Source organism: Scyliorhinus torazame, chromosome 8 (genome assembly GCF_047496885.1).
Source record: "Scyliorhinus torazame isolate Kashiwa2021f chromosome 8, sScyTor2.1, whole genome shotgun sequence".
Classification (NCBI taxonomy): domain Eukaryota; kingdom Metazoa; phylum Chordata; class Chondrichthyes; order Carcharhiniformes; family Scyliorhinidae; genus Scyliorhinus; species Scyliorhinus torazame.
Window position 1 is genome coordinate 157,129,137 of NC_092714.1, and position 23,127 is coordinate 157,152,263.

General features: G+C 51.2%; 1 protein-coding gene across 3 annotated transcripts in view; it reads right to left on the minus strand.

Annotated features, from left to right (window-relative positions):
* The window catches only part of phldb2b (pleckstrin homology-like domain, family B, member 2b), a 517,142-nt gene that overhangs the window by 292,718 nt on the left and 201,297 nt on the right, over positions 1 to 23,127 (minus strand). For all 3 annotated transcript variants that reach the window (XM_072514438.1, XM_072514437.1, XM_072514436.1), the window contains one exon: positions 21,340 to 22,661. In XM_072514438.1, the coding sequence (XP_072370539.1) occupies positions 21,340 to 22,661 (1,322 nt within the window). The remainder of the gene's footprint in view (positions 1 to 21,339; positions 22,662 to 23,127) is intronic.

Sequence of the window (23,127 nt, forward strand, 5' to 3'; positions counted from 1 at the left end):
GATGATTAACCAGAACTTGGTATAACCATAGAATATCTTTCTCTCCTTTATTTCCCAGCCCTCTTGATTAACAAATAATCCTTTAGACTTTCTGATTCATTTTTGTACCAAACTACTACGTTTTAGTAATCCATGCCCATCAACTCGGAAAACTCTTTGGAACTTTATTATTCCTTACTTTCACTTTTGTCAAATACTTGGATCTATCCATTATTTGGCCTGAAATGGATAACGCACACTTACCCAGAGTAAAACCCATCTGCCACTGTTTCACCCAGAGAGATGATGGCCGGGATTCTCCCACAATTGGCGGGACGGCCCAACGCCGCCGGCAAGAACGGCGTGAACCACTCCGGCGTCGTGCCGCCCCGAAGTTGCGGAATCCTCCGCACTTCCAGGGGCTAGGCGGCGGGGTTGGCACCGCACCAACCGGCGCCGAAGGGCTGGCGGGGTTGGCGCATGCACAGAACCGCCGGCGTGTTCCTGCACTTGCGCAGGGGGGTTCTTTTCCGCGCCGGCCATGGCGGAGCCCTACAGAGGCTGGCACGGAGGGAAATAGTGCCCCCACGGCACATGCCCGCCCGCAGATTGGTGAGCCCCGATCGCGGGCCAGGCCACCGTCCGCAGGCCAGGCCACCGTCGGGGCCCCTCCCGGGGCTGGATCCCCCCGCGCACCCCACCCCCCCCCCCCCCACTCTCCCGAGGACTCCGCTAGACGCCCTCCAAGCCAGGTCCCGCCGGGATGAATCATGTCCATTTCACACCGGCGGGACTGGCCAGGAAAGCGCGGCTGCTCGGCCCATTGGGGCCCGGTGAATTGCCGGGTGTGCCGCTGCCAACGGCCCCCGACCAGCGCGGCATAAACCCCGCCCCCTCCCACAGACCGACGCCGGAGAATACGGCAGCCTGCGTAGGGGCGGGATTCACACTGCCCCCCTGGTATTGTCCGACCAGGCGGGGTGTCGGAGAATCCCGCCCAATGGATTTTTTATGATTTGGACTGCACTGCCCAAAAGGGAAGTGGGAGCAGATTCAAGAATGAATATCAAAAGGAAATTGGATAAACAGTTAAAGGGGAAAATTTTGGCAAAGCTATGGGGAAAGAGCAGGGGAGTGTGAATAGTGCAATGGACCTGACAATGAGTCCGCACAGGTATGATGGGCTGAATGGCCTCTTTCTGTGCTGTGTGACTCGACATCTCTGCTGGCTCAGCACTACGCCTCATCCATTTCAAATCAAGTTCATTGAAATGTTCAAACAAAATGAGCGTGGAGTGAAGACTGCCCCACTGATGTTCTCAGTTCCTCAGCTTTGTGCTCACTGAATAGAACTCACGACACAAAAAGAGGAACAAGGAACTGAATAACAGAGTAAGTCCCATTAACCGAATTGTGGTTTCACCTAAAGGACTGTTAGGAGCAGCATTTCTGCTGATGATACAGTTTCTGTGGTAGCAATATCTCAATAATTGCCCAAGAACCCAACAGGTCCCTTGCATTATCAACTCATACTTTTAGCAAGATACAAGACAAATTATATTCCACATGAAGGGTACAAGAAAAACTCAAATGCCACATGGCTCCAACGAGATTTTGCCCAATAGATATAATTTCAAAAGAAAACTCAATGGGCACCAGAGGGAAAATAACTTGCAGGGATGGAGAATGGGGCTGACTGGAATGCTCCACAGAGAACCAGCAGGGAGTCCATGGGTTGAACGGAATCCTTCTGTGCCGTTAATGACTATTACTTCCATTGATCTAACAATTCAAATGTGGCAACCGAAAAGATAGAACAGTTTTGTTGAAGAAACACTTCAAAAAATGGAGTTATGTGTCTCTAGTTTATCAATAACTTTGCTGCAACTCACTGCAATATCTTGGAGGATATTTAGAAGGCTTCTCACTTGTCGAATCTCAAGACCGTTCCGCTTTGGAAGTCAAAGCGTTGACTTGGTGTTGTACCTAACCTAAAGCAGGTTCTTTAAAATCGCTGAAACGTGGGAGATGATGATGGGGAGGGAGTGGGGGAGGAAAAGGTGGCAGGGTGGTCTGAACACCAAATCTGGTGGTTCAAGGCTGGCCAGCAGTCAAGTAGATATACTCCAGTCAGGAGGTCACGCTGAGGGACAGCAGAATAGAGACAGGGAAATGCGGGTAGAATTCAAAAAGTAAAAATCTTTACCAAAGTGAATGATGTAAAGATGCAGTGGGCGATTCTCCGAGCCCCGCGCCGGGACAGAGAATCGCTGCAACCGTGCCACGATGCCCCAACGCCGGCGCCTGATTCTCCGAGGTACGGAGAATTGGGGCCATTTGCGCCGGCGCGATTGGCACGGCGCCGGCTGCTGGAATCGGCGGGCCGCCGATTCTCCGGCCCGGATGGGCTGAGCAGCCTCGCCGATACGACAGAGTCCCGCCGGCAGCGTTCACCCCTGGTCGCTGCCCGCAGGAACTCTGAGGGAATGGTCGGGGGGGGGCCTCCGATGGGGTCTGGCCCACGACCGGGGCCCACATGGCTCCAACGAGGGGCCTGCCTCTCCCCCCGGGCCAACGTTCTGGCACGGCCGGCCCCTGAACACCGACCCCATGTTGGGTCGGGGCCGGTGCGCGTAAGGAGTCCCCTACCCATGCGCGGGTTGGCATAAGGAGGCTGGAGCAGCGTGAACCGTCCCAGCGCCGTGCTGGCCCCCTGTGGGGGCCAGAATCCGTCGTACCCGGGCCCGGTTCGCGCCATCGTGAAACGTGACGGCATTCACGATGACGCGAACACTTGGGCTCAATATTGGAGAATCTCCCCCGTATGCCTAACAAACGATACTGTGTGGATCAAACTGATTAACCAATTCCAGCTTCTGATTTCACTTAAACTAATTTCATTAATCACACCAATTATCAGTTAGTTTAAAAAAGGACCCCCCTCCCCCCGTACAAATAAAGATGTATTTAACAGATGCAAGGCTTCAATTAAAGCACCACAACACACCATTAATGGGTTGTCTTGGACTCACCTCAGATGATGATAATGGGGCTTCTAGTGGATTAAACCTCATGTTGATGGTTTCCCCTCTTGAGTTAACTAAAATACTGATCAGCAGGTAGGCCTCAGTGCTTTCCTTCTCACCCAGATTTTCAATCTTTTCTTAAAAAAATTAACAGCATCGATTTTAATCCTCCCTCCAGCAACCAACTGGGTGGATGGAACTGATATTCTGACCAGGCATCTCCACCTTCGCTCTCACGTTTAGATCAACAAGCAGTAAAACCTCATTACGCTAAGCACAGACTGCAACAACTGGGTAACTCTATCCAAACAGACTGGCCTGGCATCAGATGTCAGGGGAAGTGCAAATATAGGAGCTCAATGATAGTGGGCTTCCGTTCATCCAAGTTGTAAACTTGATCTGTCAGCAGCTTTAAGCATTCAGTTTATGGTGAGGGGCAGGTTTTGCCTCTGGGGCTTCCATTTTGCATTCATTATTCTTGAGTATGCCCAATCTGAATGAGGCTGTGTCATTTCTTATACCCGTCCATTCAGAATTGACAATGCGGAAAGACTATATCAGAGGGGCAGCAGAAACACCAACAGGGCCTGGTGGCCTGTTTCATTCAGTCAGTGTGATGTACCGTCAATTACCACAAGACGAGAATGGTGAAACAATCGAGGCTTTATTGCACAAGTTGTTGTGCCTCCTGCAGCTGGAACCAGAATGGGAGCAGCACAGGAGAGCATACACTTTTATACGCTGCCTGCTGGGAGGAGCCAGTGGATTTACTGTGGTACCTGTAATACAGGGGCAGTACCGTAATACATGCAATGTGTTACTAGTGGTGTTTACCACATTCACCCCTTGTTTAAAAGAAGAGTCCGGCGGGGGTGAAGAACAACATTACAGATTGAGTCTGTCTGCTCTGACCATCCGCTGCGATCGCCTCAGTCCTCGTGGTGGTGTGGGCGCCGATGTGGTCACCTGTGACTCCGGGAGCATGTTGTCCTCTGCTTCGTCACCCTTAGTGGATCCAGTGAGGGGACGGATCCTGCTGGGGCGGGGGCTGCGGTGAGGGTCGCTGGAGGGAGGGTGGGTGGCGCAGGGGTGAATGAGGCAACCCGGGGGGGGGGGAGGAGCGGTGTCAGGTCGGGGGTTGTGGGTGGGGACCCAGCGGGTGCCAGGTCCCGGAGGGAGACTGTGTCCTGTTGCCCGTCGGGGTGTGCCACGTAGGCGTACTGCGGGTTGGCATGGAGGAGGTGGACTTTCTCAACCAAGGGATCCAATTTATGGCTCCGCACATGCTTCCGGAGGAGGACGGGCCCAGGAACTGTCAGCCATGGAGGTGGTGGACTTCCTGGGGAAGTCCACCACCTCCATGAGGTGGACTTCCTGGGGAAGACAAACACACGTTCGTGAGGGGTCTCATTAGTAGCGGTGCACAGGAGCGACTGGATGGAGTGGAGCGCGTCGGGGAGGACCTCCTGCCAGCGGGAGACCGGGAGATTTCTAGAACGAAGGGTCAGCAGGACGGCCTTCCAGACCGTCCCGTTCTCCCTCTCGATCTGCCTGTTTCCCCGGGGGTTGTAGCTGGTCGTCCTGCTCGAGGCGATGCCCTTGCTGAGCAGGAACTGACGCAGCTCGTCGCTCATGAAAGAGGATCCCCGATCGCTGTGGATGTAAGTGGGGAAAACGAACAAGGTGAAGATGCTGTGCAGGGCTTTAATGACCGTGGCAGAAGTCATGTCGGGGCATGGGATGGCGAAGGTGAATCGGGAGTACTCATCAATTACGTTGAGGAAGTACACGTTGCGGTCGGTGGAGGGGAGGGACCCTTTGAAGTCCATGCTGAGGCGCTCAAAGGGGCGGGAGGCCTTCACCAGGTGCGCTCTATCTGGCCAGTAGAAGTGCGGCTTGTGGTCTGCGCAGACTTGGCAGTCTCTGGTTACGGTCCTGACCTCCTCAATAGAGTAGGGTAGGTTGCGGGCCTTGAGAAAATGGAAGAACCGGGTGACCCCCGGGTGGCAGAGGTCATAGTGGAGAGCCCGGAGTCGGTCCACTTGTGCGCTGGCACATGTACATTGGGATAGGGCATCAGGGGGCTGATTGAGCTTCCCCGGGCGATACAACATCTCATAATTATAGGTGGAGAGCTCGATCCTCCACCTCAAGATCTTGTCATTTTTGATCTTGCCCCGTTGCGTATTGTTAAACATGAAGGCAACCGACCGTTGGTCAGTGAGGAGAGTGAATCTCCTGCCAGCCAGATAATGCCGCCAATGTCGCACAGCTTCCACAATGGCTTGGGCCTCCTTTTCGACAGAGGAGTGCTGAATTTCGGAGGCATAGAAGGTGCGGGAAAAGAAAGCCACGGGTCTGCCCGCCTGGTTGAGGGTGGCGGCCAGAGCGGCGTCCGATGCATCGCTCTCCACCTGAAAGGGGAGGGTCTCGTCGACCACATGCATCGTGGCCTTGGCGATGTCCGCCTTGATGTGGTTGAAGGCCTGGCGGGCCTCAGCCATCAGGAAAAACTGTGGAGTTGATGAGTGGGCGGGCCTTGTCCGCATAATTCGGGACCCACTGGGCGTAATACGAGAAAAACCCCAGGCACTGTTTCAGGGCCTTGGGTCAGTGGGGGAGAGGGAGTTCCAGGAGGGGGCGCATGCGGTCGGGGTCGGGCCCAAAGACTCAATATTCCACTACGTAGCCAAGGATGGCTAAGCGGTTGGTGCGGAACATGCATTTCTCCTTATTGTAGGTGAGGTTAAGGAGTTTCGCGGTATGGAGGAATTTTTGGAGATTTGCGTTGTGGTCCTGCTGATTGTGGCCGCAGGTGGTGACGTTATCTAGCTACGGGAAGATGGCCCGCAGCCCCTACTGGTCAACCATTAGGTCCATCTCTCACTGGAAGACCAAGACCCCATTGGTGACGCCGAAGGGAACTCTGAGGAAATGATAGAGGCGACCATCTGCTTCGAACGCAGTGTATTGGCTGTCCTCCAGGCGGATGGGGAGCTGGTGGTAGGCGGACTTCAAGTCTACTGTGGAGAAGACTCGATACTGCGCAATCTGATTGACCATGTCAGATATGTGTGGGAGGGGGTACGCGTCGAGCTGCGTGTACCGATTGATGGTCTGACTGTAGTCAATGACCATCCTGTGCTTCTCCCCAGTCTTCACTACCACCACTTGAGCTCTCCAGGGGCTGTTGCTGGCTTCAATGATCCCCTCTCGCAGGAGCCGTTGGACCTCCGACTTGATAAAGGTCCTGTCCTGCGCACTGTACCGTCTGCTCCTAGTGGCAACGGGCTTGCAGTCCGGGGTGAGGTTCGCAAACAGCGAGGGTGGATCGACCTTGAGGGTCGTGAGGGCACAGACGGTGAGGGGGGGCAGGAGTCCGCCGAATTTCAAAGTAAGGCTTTGGAGGTGGCATTGGAAATCAAGACCTAGTAACAGGGCAGCGCAGAGGTGGGCGAGGTCGTAGAGCCTGAAGTTGCTGAACTCTACGCAATGAACGGTGAGGGTCGCGACACAGTACCCCCGGATTTCAACGGAATGAGATCCGGAGGCCAGGGAGATTTTCTGGGTGACGGGGAGTACCGGGAGGGAGCAGCACCTTGCCATAGCAGGGTAGATGAAACTCTCTGTGCTCCCGGAGTCAAAGAGTCAGGTCGTCTCGTGCCCGTTGATCTTCACCGTCATCGTAGCGGTCGCGAGGTTGCAGGGCCGAGACTGATCCAGGGTGATGGAGGCGAGCTGCGGAAGATGCTGGGAGGTCCCGGGATGATCAGCGGTGGCGAAGGTATCAGTAGGCAGCGAACGGCCAGACGAGCAGGGGTCCTGAGGCGCGGTCCAAAATGGCGCTGAAGATGGCAGCGCCCATGGGCGCACATGGCGGGCGGCATCAAAGGTGGCGGCGCCCACGGGCCGCACGTGGCTTGCGGTGGAGAAGATGGCGGCACCCCTGGATTGCACGTGGGGGGTGTAGTAATGACGGGCCTGGAAACAGCGGCTACCGACCGGGCCTGGCAAATGGAAATAAAGTGTCCCTTCTTCCCACACCCATTGCAGGTTGCGCTCCGCGCCGGGCAGCGCTGCCTGGGATGTTTGCTCTGCCCACAGAAATAACACTTGGGCACCCCAGAGTTGGCTGGCTACCGCGCGGCGCAGGCTTGCAGTGAGCTGGAGTCGGCAGCTGGTGGGGCCCACGAGGGTGCCGCGCGGTCGGGGTGTAGGCCTCCAGATTACGGGAGGCCACTTCTAGTGAATTGGCACGCTGCCTAGTCCCCGCAAGATCGAGCTTACCCCCTTCCAATAGTCGCTGGCGAGCGTACGTAGGCTTCATGCCCATGACATAAGCGTCTCTGATTAAAAGTTTGGTGTGTTGGACTGCTGAAACTGCCTGGCAGTCACAGTTCCTACCGTGAATCTACAGGGCCCGCAAGAAATCGTCCAGTCTCCCTCGGGAGTTGCCGTCTCGTGGCCAGGTGCCTGGCGTACACTTAATTCACTGACTTAACGTAATGTCCTTTCAGTAGCGTCATCACTTCTGCGTTGGTGGGCGCATTCCGGATGAGGTGAAAAATTTCAGGGCTCACCCGTGAGTAGAGGACTTGGAGCTTCTGTGGGTCCGAGAGTTATTCAGTGACTGCTCTGAGGGAGCCTTCAAAGCAGGCTAGCCAGTGCTCGAAGGTGGACGTGGCGTTGGCTGCATGAGGGCTCAGCTGCAGGCGATCAGGCTTGATTATGAAGTCCATCTTTTAAAATCTTGTGCAATAAATTGTTGTACCGTCAATTACCACGAGACGGGAATGGTGAAACACTCGAGGCTTTATTGCTGTGCCTCCTGCAGCTGGAACCAGAATGGGAGCAACGCAGGAGAGCTGACATTTTTATACAGCGCCTGCTGGGAGGAGCCAGCAGGCTGGGATTTACTGTGGTACCTGTAATACACAGGCAGTGCCGTCATAGAACATAAAACAGTACAGCACAGAACAGGCCCTTTGGCCCTCGATGTTGTGCCGAGCATTGTCCGAAATCAAGATCAAGCTATCCCACTCCCTGTCATTCTGGTGTGCTCCATGTGCCTATCCAATAACCGCTTGAAAGTTCCTAAAGTGTCCGACTCCACTATCACAGCAGGCAGTCCATTCCACACCCTAACCTTTTCCATTAACGTACCGACCACTGAAGTAAGACTAACCGGCCTATAATTACCAGGGTCATTCCTATTCCCTTTCTTGAACAGAGGAACAACATTCGCCACTCTCCAGTCCTCTGGCACTATCCCCGTGGTCAGTGAGGACCCAAAGATGAAAGCCAAAGGCTCTGCAATCTCATCCCTTGCCTCCCAAAGAATCCTTGGATATATCCCACCTGGCCCAGGGGACTTGTCGACCCTCAGGTTTTTCAAAATTGCTAATACATCCTTCCTCAGAACATCTATCTCCTCCAGTCTACCCGCCCATATCACACTCTCATCCTCAAAAACATGGCCCCTCTCCTTGGTGAACACTGAAGAAAAGTATTCATTCAACGTCTCTCCTATTTCTTCTGACTCCATGCACAAGTTCCCACTACTGTCCTTGACCGGCCCTAACCTCACCCTGGTCATTCTTTTATTTCTCACATAAGAGTAAAAAGCCTTGGGGTTTGCCTTGATCCAACCCGCCAAGGATTTCTCATGCCCCCTCCTAGCTCTCCTAAGCCCTTTTTTTAGCTCATTCCTTGCTACCTTGTAACCCTCAAGCGACCCAATTGAACCTTGTCTACTCATCCTTACATACGCTTCCTTTTTCCTCTTGACAAGACATTCAACCTCTTTTGTGAACCACACGGCCATTTCCCCCCTGCCTGACAGGGACATACCTATCAAGGACACACAGTATTTGTTCCTTGAACAAGCTCCACTTTTCATTTGTGCCTTTCCCTGACAGTTTCTGCTCCCTAATTCTTGCCTAATCGCATCATAATTACCCCTCCCCCAATTATAAACCTTGCCCTGCAATATACATACAATATATCACTAGTGGTGTTTACCACACAGTGCATGGGGAGTGCACTCCCAGGGGCCCAGTCACGCTGAAAATCCTCCAGCACTGCTCTCCTTCACAGGCCCAAATCATCACATAGCAGGGAGGCAGGAGCCCCACGGGAATACTGGTGCTGGAAGTGGACAAATCTCCTTCATATTTCAGGAATCCCGCTTGCCAAGGCATAGAGTTTAAGAGCAGGCAGGTTATGCTGGAACTGTATAAAATGTTGGTTAGGCCACAACTAGAGTAGTGTGTGCAGTTTTGGAATCCACATTATAGGAGGGATGTGAGGGCACTTGAAAGGGTGCAGAGGAAATTTCCAGGATGTTGTCTGGGCTGGAGAGTTTTAGCTATGAAGAGAGATTGGATAGACTTGGATTGTTTTTTTTGATGCAGAGGAGTCAAAGGGAGGAACATGAATGAGATGTATAACATTATGAGGGCATAGATTGTGCAGACAGGAACAAACTTTTCCCCTTGGTGGAGGGGTCAATGACCAGGGGGCATAGATTTAAGATAAAGGGCAGGAAGTTTAGAGGGGATGTGAAGAAAAATCTTTCCACCCAGAGGAAGGTGGGAGTCTGGAACTCGCTGCCTGAAAGGGTGGTGGAGGCAGAGACTCTTTAAGAAGTATTTAGATAGGGGCAGCACGGTGGCGCAGTGTATTAGCCCTGCTGCCTCACGGCACTGAGGTCCCAGGTTCGATCCCGGCTCTGGGTCACTGTCCGTGTGGAGTTTGCACATTCTCCCCGTGTTTGCATGGGTCTCGCCCCCACAACCCAAATATGTGCAGGCTAGGTGGATTGGCCACGCTAAATTGCCCCTTAATTGGAAAAAATGAATTGGGTGCACTAAATTTATTTTAAAAGGAAGTATTTAGATATGCAATTGTGATCCCAGGGCATACAAGGCTATGGACCAAGTGCTGGAAAATGGGATTAGACTACTTGGGTGATTGTTTTTGACTGGCGCAGGTGTGATGGGCCGAAGAGCCTTTTCTGTGCTGTGTGATTCTATGACCAAACAATACTAATGATAAAAACTTAAGGGTGCAATTTAATGGTCACATTTTAAGTTTCATTTTGTGCAAATTTGGAGCGTGTGTTTCTTGCCAGCTTTTTTGGTGAGGTCCACACCAGTATTTACCCACACTTAGTTCACAATTTAACGGAAATGAAACACAGGACGCAATCCAATGGCCATGCTGCGCCTGAAAAACAGCTCGTCGCTGCGCGGGGTGGCTGATGAAAGCCGAGAGGCACCACTCCCGGGATCTGCCCGGCTTGCAAAGCCTCTTGAGATCCAATGCGATCTCGTGAAACGTTGCGATGTAAATGCGACCCACTTTTTGACAAATCTGCAGATTTAGAGCGAGACAGCTAATCTCCCTCTAACGTGTAGATTTCTGAGGCACCTGAGGCTTTGGGATTCACCACCTTCACCTCGGAGACCTTGGGCAAGTTTCCATTCAGCACTGGTCCCCGCAAACGGGGATCAGATGGAACAGCACTTGTGGGGGTCACCCAGAGGATCGGCGGCCCCCAGCTGCAGGCTCATTGGGCAGGGTAGTACCCTGGCACTGATGGTGCCACCCGGGCACCCTGGCAGTTCCACCTGGGTGCCAGTCTGGCACTGCCAAGGTGCCCAGGTGACACTGCCAGCTGGTGTGGGAACTGCCAACATGCCAGGTTGGCACTGCCAAGGTGCCAAGCTGGCATTTTCTTGCGCGCACGTGATTGGGCCGGGGATGTCTTGCGTGGGTGTTGGGGGAGGTAGGGTCCCATTATTGAGCTTTGGGAGGAATCTCTCTCTCTACACAGGGGTGTTCCAGTGAGCAGACCTCCCCAGTGCACAAAACGGGGCTACAAGTTGTGTTGAATAGCGCTACGAGTGCCGGGAAACAAGTAGCTAAATGCGCTCGCTATGGGACTTTGTTTCCATTTGGCTGAATCGAGCCCAGAGTCCCGTGTCGAGCATGGTTCCCGGCGCGAGAACGATCCTGCTATTAAACCATGCTCTGCTTCATTTCTAGGCCTCGGCGAGGAATGCCCCAACGAAGCCTCACTTAGTCGCTGATGCACGATCAATTGCACAAAGACTAAAGTTGGGTACAACTGTGGCTTTATTAGTCAGATGCGAGGCCTCCTGCTGCAGCTGGCGAAATGGCAGGGCACTGGAGGTCATGCATATTTATACAGTTCTCCCTGGACGGAGACAGCCGGCAGGAGCTACCGGCGAACCTGTAGTGCAGGTCCTACCTTACATCTCCTATTACAGTGGTTCACCACAGTCGCGTTTCCTGCACTAACGACTCCACTCACCAGTGCAAGATTAGAGTGGGGTGCCATTTTTAAATGGTCCTGGACCCCCACAATGCCCCAACTGACCAAGAAGGAGGTCATTGAGCCCTCCGCACCCCACCACGGAAGGGCAGGGCACCTCAGGACCTGATCCCCGGCATGGGCATGATGTCACCTGGGCACCTGCCAGCCTGGAAGTGCCACCTGGGCACCCTGAGGTGGCACCTAGTTGGTCCTGCCATGGTGGTCCTGCCAGGGTGCCAAGATGGCAGTGCCACAGTGCCCAGGTAGCATTGAGGTGCCAGGGTACACCATCACCTTTGAGACCTCCCCCCTGACCCCGACCCCCCCCAGTGACAGTACACCTGGTCCACATTTGTGGAAACCATTGCTGAATGACGCCCGCTGGTGGTCTCCGAGGCGTGGCTGTCAGATCCCGGGCACTGGGTAGATCCGGCGTTGACATGTTCAAGTGAGGCTAACAGCTCACTACACTGGGCCTTGAGGAGATTCTTTCCGGTCTAGCCGATGCTTTGAAATTGTTCAGCGGTGGGGAGCTGAAGTGCCAGCCAGACGGCTCCTCAGAGATCGGACCGCCATTTTGAAAGTGTGCCCTGATCTCTATAATAATAATCTTTCTTAGTGTCACAATTAGGCTTACATTAACACTGCAATGAAGTTACTGTGAAAAGCCCCTTGTCGCCACATTCCAGCGCCTGTTCGAGTACACGGAGGGAGAATTCAGAATGTCCAATTCACCTAACAGCACATCTTTTGGGACTTCCGGAGGAAACCCATGCAGACATGGAGAGAACAGTCAGTGACCCAAGCCGGGAATTGAACCAGGGTCCCACTGTTAACCACTGCGCTACCGTGCCGCCCACAAGTGAGCTTGAGGGTCTCCACACCCCCGTTCACATGCTCACTACCCCCCCCGCCCCCCCCCCCCCCCCCCCCCAAATGCGCATACCCTGCTATGGGGTCGGCGAGGGCTGCCCCCCTTTTTTAGGCCTCCCCAAGCCCCTTTCAGATCCCCCCCCCTTTCAGGACCCCTCCATCTGCACCCCTCCCCACAACCTTTAGGAGGCCCCTTCATACCCGTTCTTCACCCTCCACCTTTCATACCCCACTTTCATGGGCATGGCTCCCCTCAGTTCCGGCCCTTGGCAGTGTCCATGCCAGACTGGCAGTGCCAACCAGGCATCTTGGCAGTGCCTGGATGCCAGAGGTAGAGCCAGGGTGTCACCCTGCCCTCTCCCTGATCACTGAGAGGCCTCCAATAGCCTGGGAGACACCCCAGGTGCCATTACGCTTGTTGTATGGACCAGTGCTAAATGGCACCTGGTCGAGGTCTGCCAGGCGTGGCCGTTAGTTCTAAGGCGCTGGGATGATCTGGCGCAGACATATTAAAATGAGCCTAATGGCTCATTCAAATATGTATATTGGGATCCCACCCAGTGAGGGCGAGATCCAGATCGCGATGTCGCGTGAGATCTCGTGAGGCGTTGCAAATCTCGCGAGAGGCCTTTAATGGCCTTGTCGCGTCACGGAGTGGGGTGCGATGAGGCTGTTCGATCGTGCCCTAAATCAACATTCGCCCGTCAAGACGGATTGCAGAAACCTGAGGTACAGAGGGTGTCCAGGTATATAAATCACAAAAAGTCAGTACACAGATAGAGCAACTGATTAGGAAGGTACATGTAATGTTGTCATTCATTGCAGGGGAATGGAATATAAAAGTAGGGATTTTTACTACAGCTGTGCAGGGTGTTGCTGAGACCACATTTCACGTACTGTGTCCAGTTTTGGTCTCCTTATTTAAGAAAGGATATAATTGTTCAGAGCAAGTTATCTTATGTGAACCGGTTAGGCCTGTATGCTTTGGAGTTTAGAAGAATGAGGAGTGATCTCATTAAAGCATACAAGATGGTGAGGGGATTTGACAGGGTGGATACCGTCGAGGCTGTTTCCTCCTGTGGGAAAGAATAGAACTAGGGGACGCAGTTTAATAGGCGTCCCATTTAAGATGGAGGTGAGGTAACCAGAGAGTTGTGAGCCTTTACCCAGAGAACGATGGAGGCTGGTTCACTGAATACACTCTAAATTGATGAGTTAGGTAGACTTTTGATTGACAAGGGAACCAATCCACAGACAGGAAAGTGGAGTCGAGGCTCGATCAGGTCAGCCGTGGTCTTAACGGTTGGTGAAACAGGCTTGAAAATAGGCTATTCCTACTCCCACGTTCAAACACCTTCAATCATGCTTTTACTTGGCGGACACACTCACAAGAAACATTTTAAGTTGACACTCGCCTCAGAGTTATCATTATCGAGTGAGTTTGAGCTAACAGCGGGATTTGTGGCTGTGATCTGCAGTCTGAGCAGCTGCTTGTGTGGATAATCCCCCGGCACACACCATTGTAACTCAAAATCCAACCATTTGGAGAGAACATCGTCAAAGTATTTTGAGTGCTCATTCCCAAATTATTTCATAAGAAACTCGGGTGCCAACCCTGTTTGGAAACGGGCAGGGGTGGGGGCAGGGGTGAGCGGTGCTGGGATTCTTCGCAGATAAACTCATTTAAAATTTCTTAAAACTTTCTGAGCAAGAGAGATTGCGGAGAGGGAAGACAGAAAGGAAAGCAACAGACAGAGAGAGAGAGACTGCCTGACAGAGAGGAACAGTTCCACTTTATTTCTCTTTATTTGATTCGGTCAAAAACAATTCGACAATAATTACTTTCTAAGCACAAATCAGAAAAGATCTGTCTGGGCAGTTCTGTTAAAAAGCTCTTTCCAAATCCTCTTACGCCCCAGAAAACCCAACACACTGTGCTCCAGAGAAAGGGTCTGAAAAGCAGGCTGAGTGGAACAACAGAGAGGCTGAGACAGGCTACAAGAGAGAAAAGAGGGAGAAAATACACAATGGTGAGAATGAATGATAATGAAAAATAACTATTTTGTTATGTTACACACAAGATTTATCAAGCTGCACTGGATAATACAGAACCTGAGTATTGCTGAAAAAGAGACATCCTGTCAAAGTTGCACTCATCAGGACAGACGCAAGAATACCAAATTTCAAATTGTCCTCTGCAGACAAAAGAAACGTGTCCACTCAAGTAAAACGTGGCAGCACGTTTTTCTCATGCAATAGAAATATGGCTCCTTTGAAATTTGGTATTCTTGCATTTGTCCTGATGAGTACAAGACAAAATGCTTCAACAACATCTCTTTTCTCAAGCAATAAATGTCCTACATGCCTTGCAGCAAATAACATACAAACATACGATTAGGAGCAGGAATAGGCCACTCGGCCCCTCGAGCATGCTCCACCATTCAATATGGTTGATCTGATTGTAACCTCAACCCCACATGCCTGCTGACCTCCAATAACCTTTCACCCCCTTGTGAATCAAAAATCTATCCAGCTCTGCCTTAAAAATTAAAGATTCTGCTTCCACTGCCTTTTGAGGAAGAGATTCCAGAACCTCACGACCCTCTGAGAGAAAAAAAACTCTCCTCGTCTCGGTCTTAAATGAATGACAAGAAGAAACATCCTCTCCACATCTACCCTGTCAATAACCCTCAGGATCTTAAAGGTGCTGATCAAGTCGCCTCTTGCTCTTCTAAACACCAGCAGATACAAACCTAACCTGTTCGACCTTCCCTCATAAAACAACCCGCCCAATTCCTGGTGCTAGTCGGGTAAACCTTCTCTGAACTGCTCTTAATGCATTTTGCAACTTTCCTTAAATAAGGAGAATACTGTACACAATATTCCAGATGTGATCTCACCAATGCCTTGTACAACAGAAGCATAACCTTTTGTCATCAGTTCCCCTCATATTAAACGATAACATTCTATTAGCTTTCCTAATTACTTGCTGTATCTGTACATTAACCTTTTGTGATTCATGCACTGGAGCACCCAGATCCCTCTGTACCTCAGAGCTCTGCAATCTCTCACCATTTACAGAATCAACTTCTTTTTATTCTTCCTGTCAAAATGGACAATTTAACATTTGCCCACGTTATTCTCCATTTTCCGGATCTTTTCCCTGCTCACTTAACCTATGCCTCCTTACATCCACTTCACAATTTACTTTCCATTTATATCTTTGTGTGATCAGCAAATTTAGCAACCATCCCTTCATCCAAGTCATTATGTAAATTGTGAAAAGTTGAGGTGCCAGCACTGATCCCTGTGGCACACCACACGTCACATCCTGCCAACCAAAATAACACCGATTTATACCAACTCTCTGCATCCTGTTAACTACCCAATCTTCTATCCATGCCAATATGTCACCCACTACACCATGAGCTTTTATTTTATACAATAACCTTGGATGTGGAACCTTAGCAAATGCCTTCCGGAAATCTAATTACAGTACATCTACTGGTTCTCCTTTATCTACAGCACATTTAACCCCTTCAGAGAACTCCAATAAATTGGTTAAACATGAGTTCCATTTCACAAAACCATGTTGACTCTTCAATTTTTCCAAGTGCCCTGCTATTAACATCTTTAATAACAGCTTCTAACATTTTCCCTCCTACAGGCTAACTAGCCTATTGTTTCCTGTGCTCTATCTCCCTCCCTTTTTGGATAAAGATTTGTTACCTTCCAATCTAATGGAACCTTCCCTGAACGTAAGGAATTTTGGAAAATTTAAACCAATGCATCAACAGTCTCAATTGTGAACCTCATCGCGAAGGTACCCCGGGATAGCATTACGTTTTGAAGCATTCAGCCCTATCTGCTGATTAATCTTAGATTTGTACTCTCTGCCCCTTCCTGTCATGGGCTGTTTATCATTTTCCATATTAATACTTTTCTCTCTTGCCTTGTCTCTACGTTTTGATTGACCACATCTTCCCAAATTTGATCCCTTGCCCCCACTCTCTACTTCACTAGTTATGAACAATAGCCCAGTAGAGTGCAGGGGCGGGATTCTCCGATATCGGCGCAACGTCCGCCAACCGGCGCCAAAAACGGCGCGAATCAGTCCGGCATCGCGCCGCCCCAAAGGTGCGGAATTCTCCGCATCTTGAGGGGCCGAGCCCTCACCATGAGGGGCTAGGCCCGCGCCGGACTGATTTCCGCCCCGCCAGCTGGCGGGAAAGGCCTTTGGTGCCCCGCCAGCTGGCGCGGAAATGACTTTGCCGTGCGGCGCATGCGCGGGAGCGTCAGCGGCCGCTGACGGCATTCCCGCGCATGCGCAGTAGAGGGGGTCTCTTCCGGCTCCGCCATAGTGGAGACCATGGCGAAGGCGGAAGGAAAAGAGTGCCCCCATGGCACAGGCCCGCCCACGGATCGGTGGGCCCCGATCACGGGCCAGGCCACAGTGGGGGCACCCCCGGGGCTCAGATCGCCCGCGCCCCCCCCCAGGACCCCGGTGCCCGCCCGCGCCGCCTTGTCCCGCCGTTCAAAAGGTGGTTTGATTCTCGCCGGCGGGACAGGCATTCCAGCAGCGGGACTTCGGCCCATCGCAGGCCGGAGAATCGCCGGGGGGGCCCGCCAACCGGCGCGGCGCGATTCCCACCTCCGCCGAATATCCGGTGCCGAAGAATTAGGCAACTGGCGGGGGGTCGGAGAATCCCGCCCCCGATGTAGACTGCCCCAACGCTACAGATCCCAGTTTCCCCAGAACAGGTGCCAGTGCCCCACTAACCAGAACCCACTTCTCCCATTACAGTCTTCGAGCCACACATTCATCTCCCTAATCTGATTTGTCCTATTCCAATTTGCACATTTCTCAGGTAATAATCCCAAAATTATTATCTTTGAGGTTCTGCTTCTCAATTTGGGAAGGAAAATTCACTGTCACCATGTTTACAAATATCTTTTTAAGATCTTTTCCTGGCGATGAGGCTGGAATTCTCTGGCCATTGGGATTTTCTTTTCCTGCCAGCAGTGAACCCCTGCCCACGGGATTCCTGGTGGCATGGGATGGCTTCAATGGGATTTCCTTAGTTATGAAGAGTTATGGTTAGACTTGGTTTGTTTTCATTGGAGCAGAGCAGACTGAGGGGGGACATGATTGAGATGTATAAAATTATGAGGGTATGAGGAGTAGACAGGAAGAAACTTTTACCCTTGATCAATGACCAGGGGGCATAGATTTAAGATCAGGGGCAGGAGGCTCGGAGGGGATGTGAGGAAAAACCTTTTATCCAGAAGGTGGGGGTAGTGGAGGCAGAGACACTGATAACATTTAAGAAGTATTTAGATGTGCACTTGCAATCCCAGGGTATACCAGGCTGTAAAATGGGAATAGAATGGTTAGGTGGTTGTTTCTGACCGGCGCAGATACGATGGGCCGAAGGGACTTTTCTGTGTTGTATGATTCTATGAATCTATGAAGCTAAGCGGTGGGATGAGAGAATACTGCCACCAGTGAACGGCACGCCGCCAAGATACATGTGGCTGGGGGACCAGAGAAGCCTGCCCATAGACTCTTTCCCCAGTCTATACCCTAACACACAGCTTCTCACTTCTAAAATAGAGGTTCACTCAGGCATAGAAAAACATCACTTTCCAACCCCAGGACCACTACCATCTAGAAGAAAAAGGGCAGCAGATACCTAGGAACCCCACCACCTGGAGGTTCTCCTCCAAGTCACTCACCATCCTGACTTGGAAATATATCGGCCATTCCTTCACTCTCACTGGGTCAAAATCCTGGAACTCCCTCCCTATCAGCACTGTAGTTGTACCTACACCACATAAACTGCAGCAGCTCAAGAAGGCAGCTCACCACCAACTTCTCAAGGGAAATTAGGGATGGACAATAAATTCTGGCTGAGCCAGAGAAGCCCTCATCCTATGAATTAATAAATGTTAAAAAAACCACGGGGTGATTACAGTTTGTATTTCCGCACTGGAAATCCACCAACATATGTTTATATGATGACATGTTAATTACTGTAATGATATCAGTACATGGAATCAGCAGCAGGAATGCCACAGGAGAGATGGTTAGAATGTGGAAAGCATTAAGGAAAGTGGAAAGAAACTTCCGATACCTGGGGATTCAGATCGCTAGGAGCTGGGGAACCTTGCACAGACTTAATCTGACACGGCTGGTAGAACAAATGGAGGAGGACTTCAAGAGGTGGGACATGCAGTCTCTATCGCTGGCGGGCAGGGTGCAAGCAATTAAGATGATGGTCCTCCCGAGGTTCTTATTTGTATTTCAATGTCTCCCTATACTAATCACCAAGACCTTTTTTAATAAAATAGATAGGAGCATCACGAGCTTCGTGTGGGCAGGGAAAGTTCCGAGAGTAAGGAGGGGGTTCCTTCAGCGTAGTAGGGACAGAGGAGGACTGGCACTACCGAACTTGGGTGATTACTATTGGGCCGCCAATGTGGCAATGATACGTAGATGGATGATGGAGGGTGAGGGAGCGGCGTGGAAAAGACTGGAGAGCAAGTCCTGTAAAGGGACGAGTTTAGAGGCGCTGGTGACGGCGCCGCTACCGTTCTCACCTAAAAAGTTTACCACGAACCCGGTGGTGGCGGCAACACTGAATATCTGGGGACAGTGGAGGCGACAGAGAGGAGTGCGGGGAGCCCTGGTGGGGTCCCCAATCAGGAACAACCATAGGTTCGCCCCAGGAAGAATGGATGGAGGATTTCAGAGCTGGTACCAGTTGGGAATTAGGAAGGTGGGAGATTTATTTATAGATGGGACATTTGCGAGCTTGGGAGCATTGGAGGAAAAGTATAAGTTGCCCCGGGAAAATTTCTTGCGATATATGCAGGTGAGGGCGTTTACTAGACAACAGGTGAGGAAATTTCCGTTGCTCCCGACACAGGGGATACAGGACAGGGTGCTTTCAGGGGTGTGGGTCGGAGAGGGCAAGGTGTCAGAGATTTACAGAGAGATGAGGGAAGAGGGGGAGGAGTCGGTGGGCGAACTAAAAGGAAAGTGGGAAGAAGAATTAGGGGAGGAGATAGAGGAGGGTACGTGGGCTGATGCCCTAAGCAGGGTAAATTCCTCTTCCTCATGCGCCAGGCTTAGCCTGATTCAATTTAAGGTGCTACATAGAGCACACATAACGGGAGCAAGATTGAGCAGGTTCTTTGGAGTGGAGGACAAATGTGGGAGGTGTGGCGGGAGCCCGGCAAACCACGCACATATGTTTTGGGCGTGCCGGGCACTGGAAGGGTATTGGAAGGGAGTGACGGGAGTGATTTCGCGGGTGGTGAAGGCCCGGGTCAAACCAGGCTGGGGGTTAGCTCTATTTGGAGTTGCGGAAGAGCCGGGAGTGCAGGAGGCGAAAGAGGCCGACGTTGTGGCCTTTGCGTCCCTAGTAGCCCGGCGCAGGATCCTACTCATGTGGAAGGAGGCGAAACCCCCCGGACTGGAGGCCTGGATAAACGATATGGCGGGGTTTATTAAACTGGAGCAGATAAAGTTTGCCCTGAGAGGATCAGCTCAAGGGTTCACCAGGCGGTGGCAGCCATTTCTCGACTACCTCGGGGAATGTTAGAGGGAAGACAGATGACCAGCAGCAGCAACCCAGGGGGTGGGGGGGGGGGGGGGGGGGGGGCTAGTTTAGTTTAGGTCAATAGACAAAGAGATTTTGTTACCTGTGTATTGTTAAAAATTTCTGTTTTGTTATTGTTTCGTTTGCTTTGTAAGAGGGAAAAATTGTTGTTTGGAAAAAAATTTCAATAAAATATATATTTTTTTAATTAAGAATGTGGAAAGCAAAAAGGAGTAAAGGAATTTATCTTGCACAATACAGCTCTTTTACACACACATGCACACACGCATATTCCACATAAACAGGATTTGGATGTGATTAGTTCTGTTCTGGGACACTTGCTGCCACAAGACAATCTGTACATTACAAAAATCCACAAGGACATGGTTTGGGAAATGCAGGGTAGTGGTATTGATCAGAGTGGGATCAATCGTGAGCACGATGGATTAGGAGGAGAAGGGGTGGATGGACTAGGAGGGTGAGGGGGATCAAAAAGCAGCAGAAGGGGCTGATTGACTGGGAGGGGAAGGGGGAATCGATTAATAGGGGAAGGAAGGAAGTATATATTGATTGAGAGAGAGGAGTGGTGGGGTTGGCAGTGTGTCCTGTGGAGTTAGATTAAAGATTCTTCACTTTGAAGATTTTAAACATCTTATACCTTGCAGCCATTGGCAGCTCCTTTAAGGACAGCCTGCTAGGCCGCAGGCTCCGTGCCAACCGTTTGTTCAGGGAGTCTTCAATCAGGTGGCAGGCCCCTATTGACATCCAGAATGTACCTAGTGCCCGTTTTGGACTGGAAAACTGAACACCTCTTCTAATGCCTTTACCTATATGGTGGGCAATGTACCATCAACCATTGAAAGCCCAGGAATGGCAGCTGCCATTTTCGACACTTTGACCCTATTTCAGGCCTTTCCAGTTTTATCAGATTCTTAGGGCACTACCTGAAAGGATAACAATCTTTTTGTAGCATCTCCAGTCAACCAATGAGCACAGAACTATTGTGAATTCCTTCAATAAAGGGCTGAGAGGAAAGGAAAACCAATGTCAACTAGTACACGAAGAGTAACTTTGAGAAATTTAAAACTTAACCACTTTTTAACATTTCTTTGGGATGTGGGCATGGCTGGCTAGGTCCAGCATTTATTGGCCATCCCTAATTGCTTTTGAGAAGGTGGTGGTGAGTCACCTTCTTGAACCGATGCCATCCCTGTGGTATAGGTAAACCCACAGTGCTCTTAGCTATCGTGACCCAGAGCCAATGACTCGATCAGAGCAGTGACGGAATGTGGAGTTCCCATCCCAGAAGCTCTCCATTAGAATATCTCGACTGCAGTTACATAAATCCTCTCACTCGGTCAGTCTGAGGGTAGAATCTGTCACTAGACTGTGTACTCAGTAGTTGGTGGTTGTATGGACTCTGCCTGAACCTACAATGGAAAGTCCATCAGCTGATTGTCAAATGGGACTCCAGTTAATAATAATGATGTCATTAGTTCTGAATCTCTCTACTCACCAGACGCTCCATTTCCTGTTCACGGAGCCTCTCTTCCTTTTGTCGTTGATGGTAGCCCATTAAATCCTCCTCGTTGCCCCCGATCGAGCTGATGCTGTTTGTGCGCTTGCGGAATGCGGGAGACACAGATCGTTGTCCCAGCGACGTCACCATCAGCTTACCCGTGTCACCAGTGTGGGGCTCCAGGGGGCTGCCAAGGCTGCTCCGACTCCAGAAGACCTGGTCGATAGAGTCGACAGACAAGTCTCCCCCTCCATTTTGAAACTCCTTCCTCCTGGGATCGAGTGTAAAGGGACTATCCCTACCATGCAAATGGGGTGAAGTTAGGGAAATTTTCTGAGCAATCCGCGGGCTTCCTGTGACTTGATGTTCCTCATGGCCTTCTGCTGTAGGGTTCGAATACGGTGTCACTGTTTGGTTTGGATGTGTGTAATAAGCTTCTTTCATCGGGAGAGGGAAGTACCTTGGACCCAAGTCTCTGGATTCATCCGAGGCGTTTCTCAGTTTAAGGAAGTCCCCAGACTGAATGGATGCGAAGGGCACCAGCTGGTTGTCTCCAGACTTGTGCAGTCTCGGAAGGGAGCGACTGTGTACTCCCATTTGCCGGAGACAACTCCCAGATGCTTCCCTAGTTCGGTAACTAGATCCTAAAGCTCCTTCACCAATAGCAATCCTCTCCCGAGCAGAGGGGTAGTAATCGGTGGGGCTGCACGACAAATGCAGCTTGCGGGCCAGCCTTGGGCTCGATGGCATGCTGGCTGACTCCTTGCCCCGGACTGATGCAAGACCCAAACAGGCACTTTCTGGCAATGTTGTGTCATCCCATGCTCCCCATCTGGACGGGTTTTCCATGAAGCAGTTCCCATAAGCAAGGCTCTGAGCCCTCGAGCCATTCCACAACTCCTGTCTCCTCCCCCAGTGGATGTCATAGGAGGAGGAAACCGTGGGTGATGGGGGACTCTGTGGAGGAGTTGGCGAACCAGTCAGATGAACTGGCGACCTGACAGGAAAGAACCTCTGGAAACCATTGCCGGCCTGCCTGTCTGCTGCAGTGGATGAGAACGGGGAATAAAATGGCGGCGGCGTGGCACTGCGACTGGTGAGCACTCTGGGCGCGAATCGCCTTCCTTCAGTGGGAGAGATCTCCAAGGGGCTCCGAGCCCATCCATCTGTCCGTGGGACATATCTACTTGTTTTCATTAGGTTAACCATGTTCTGCATGGTGTTGTCATCTGTGTAGCCATGGAAACCCGTTTCCAATCCAAACTGTCTCGAGGTTGGGCTCTGGCTTGCTGCTTGGTACTCTCTGATGGTGGGAAATTCTATCAAAAATAATATAAGAATTAGACCAGATTTGATTCAGTTCCTGCCCCCCACCCCATCTCCCCCAGGAATCCTGTTAACTAAAGGTGATGAGTTCCAATGTGGAGCTGTACCCCAAGGGGACGTTGGCCGGGGAGTCATCATTGTGATACTGCCTTGGCCTAGATTGTTGCTGGGAGTGCAGGATTTACACATTGATATTTTGATAGCGAGAACTACAAAAAGAGAGTGAGAACAGTACCTTGCAGGGAATATGACTTCTACAATTAGATCAGAAAGAAGATGGTCAGAGCAATATGGGTCAATGAAGAATGAGAGGTGACCTTATTGAAGTATAAGATTCTGAGGGGGCTTGACAAGGTAGATGCTGAGGGAATCTAGAGGGGGCACAGTTTAAAAATAAGGGGTCTTCCATTTCATAGAATCATAGAATTTACAGTGCAGAAGGAGGCCATTCGGCCCATC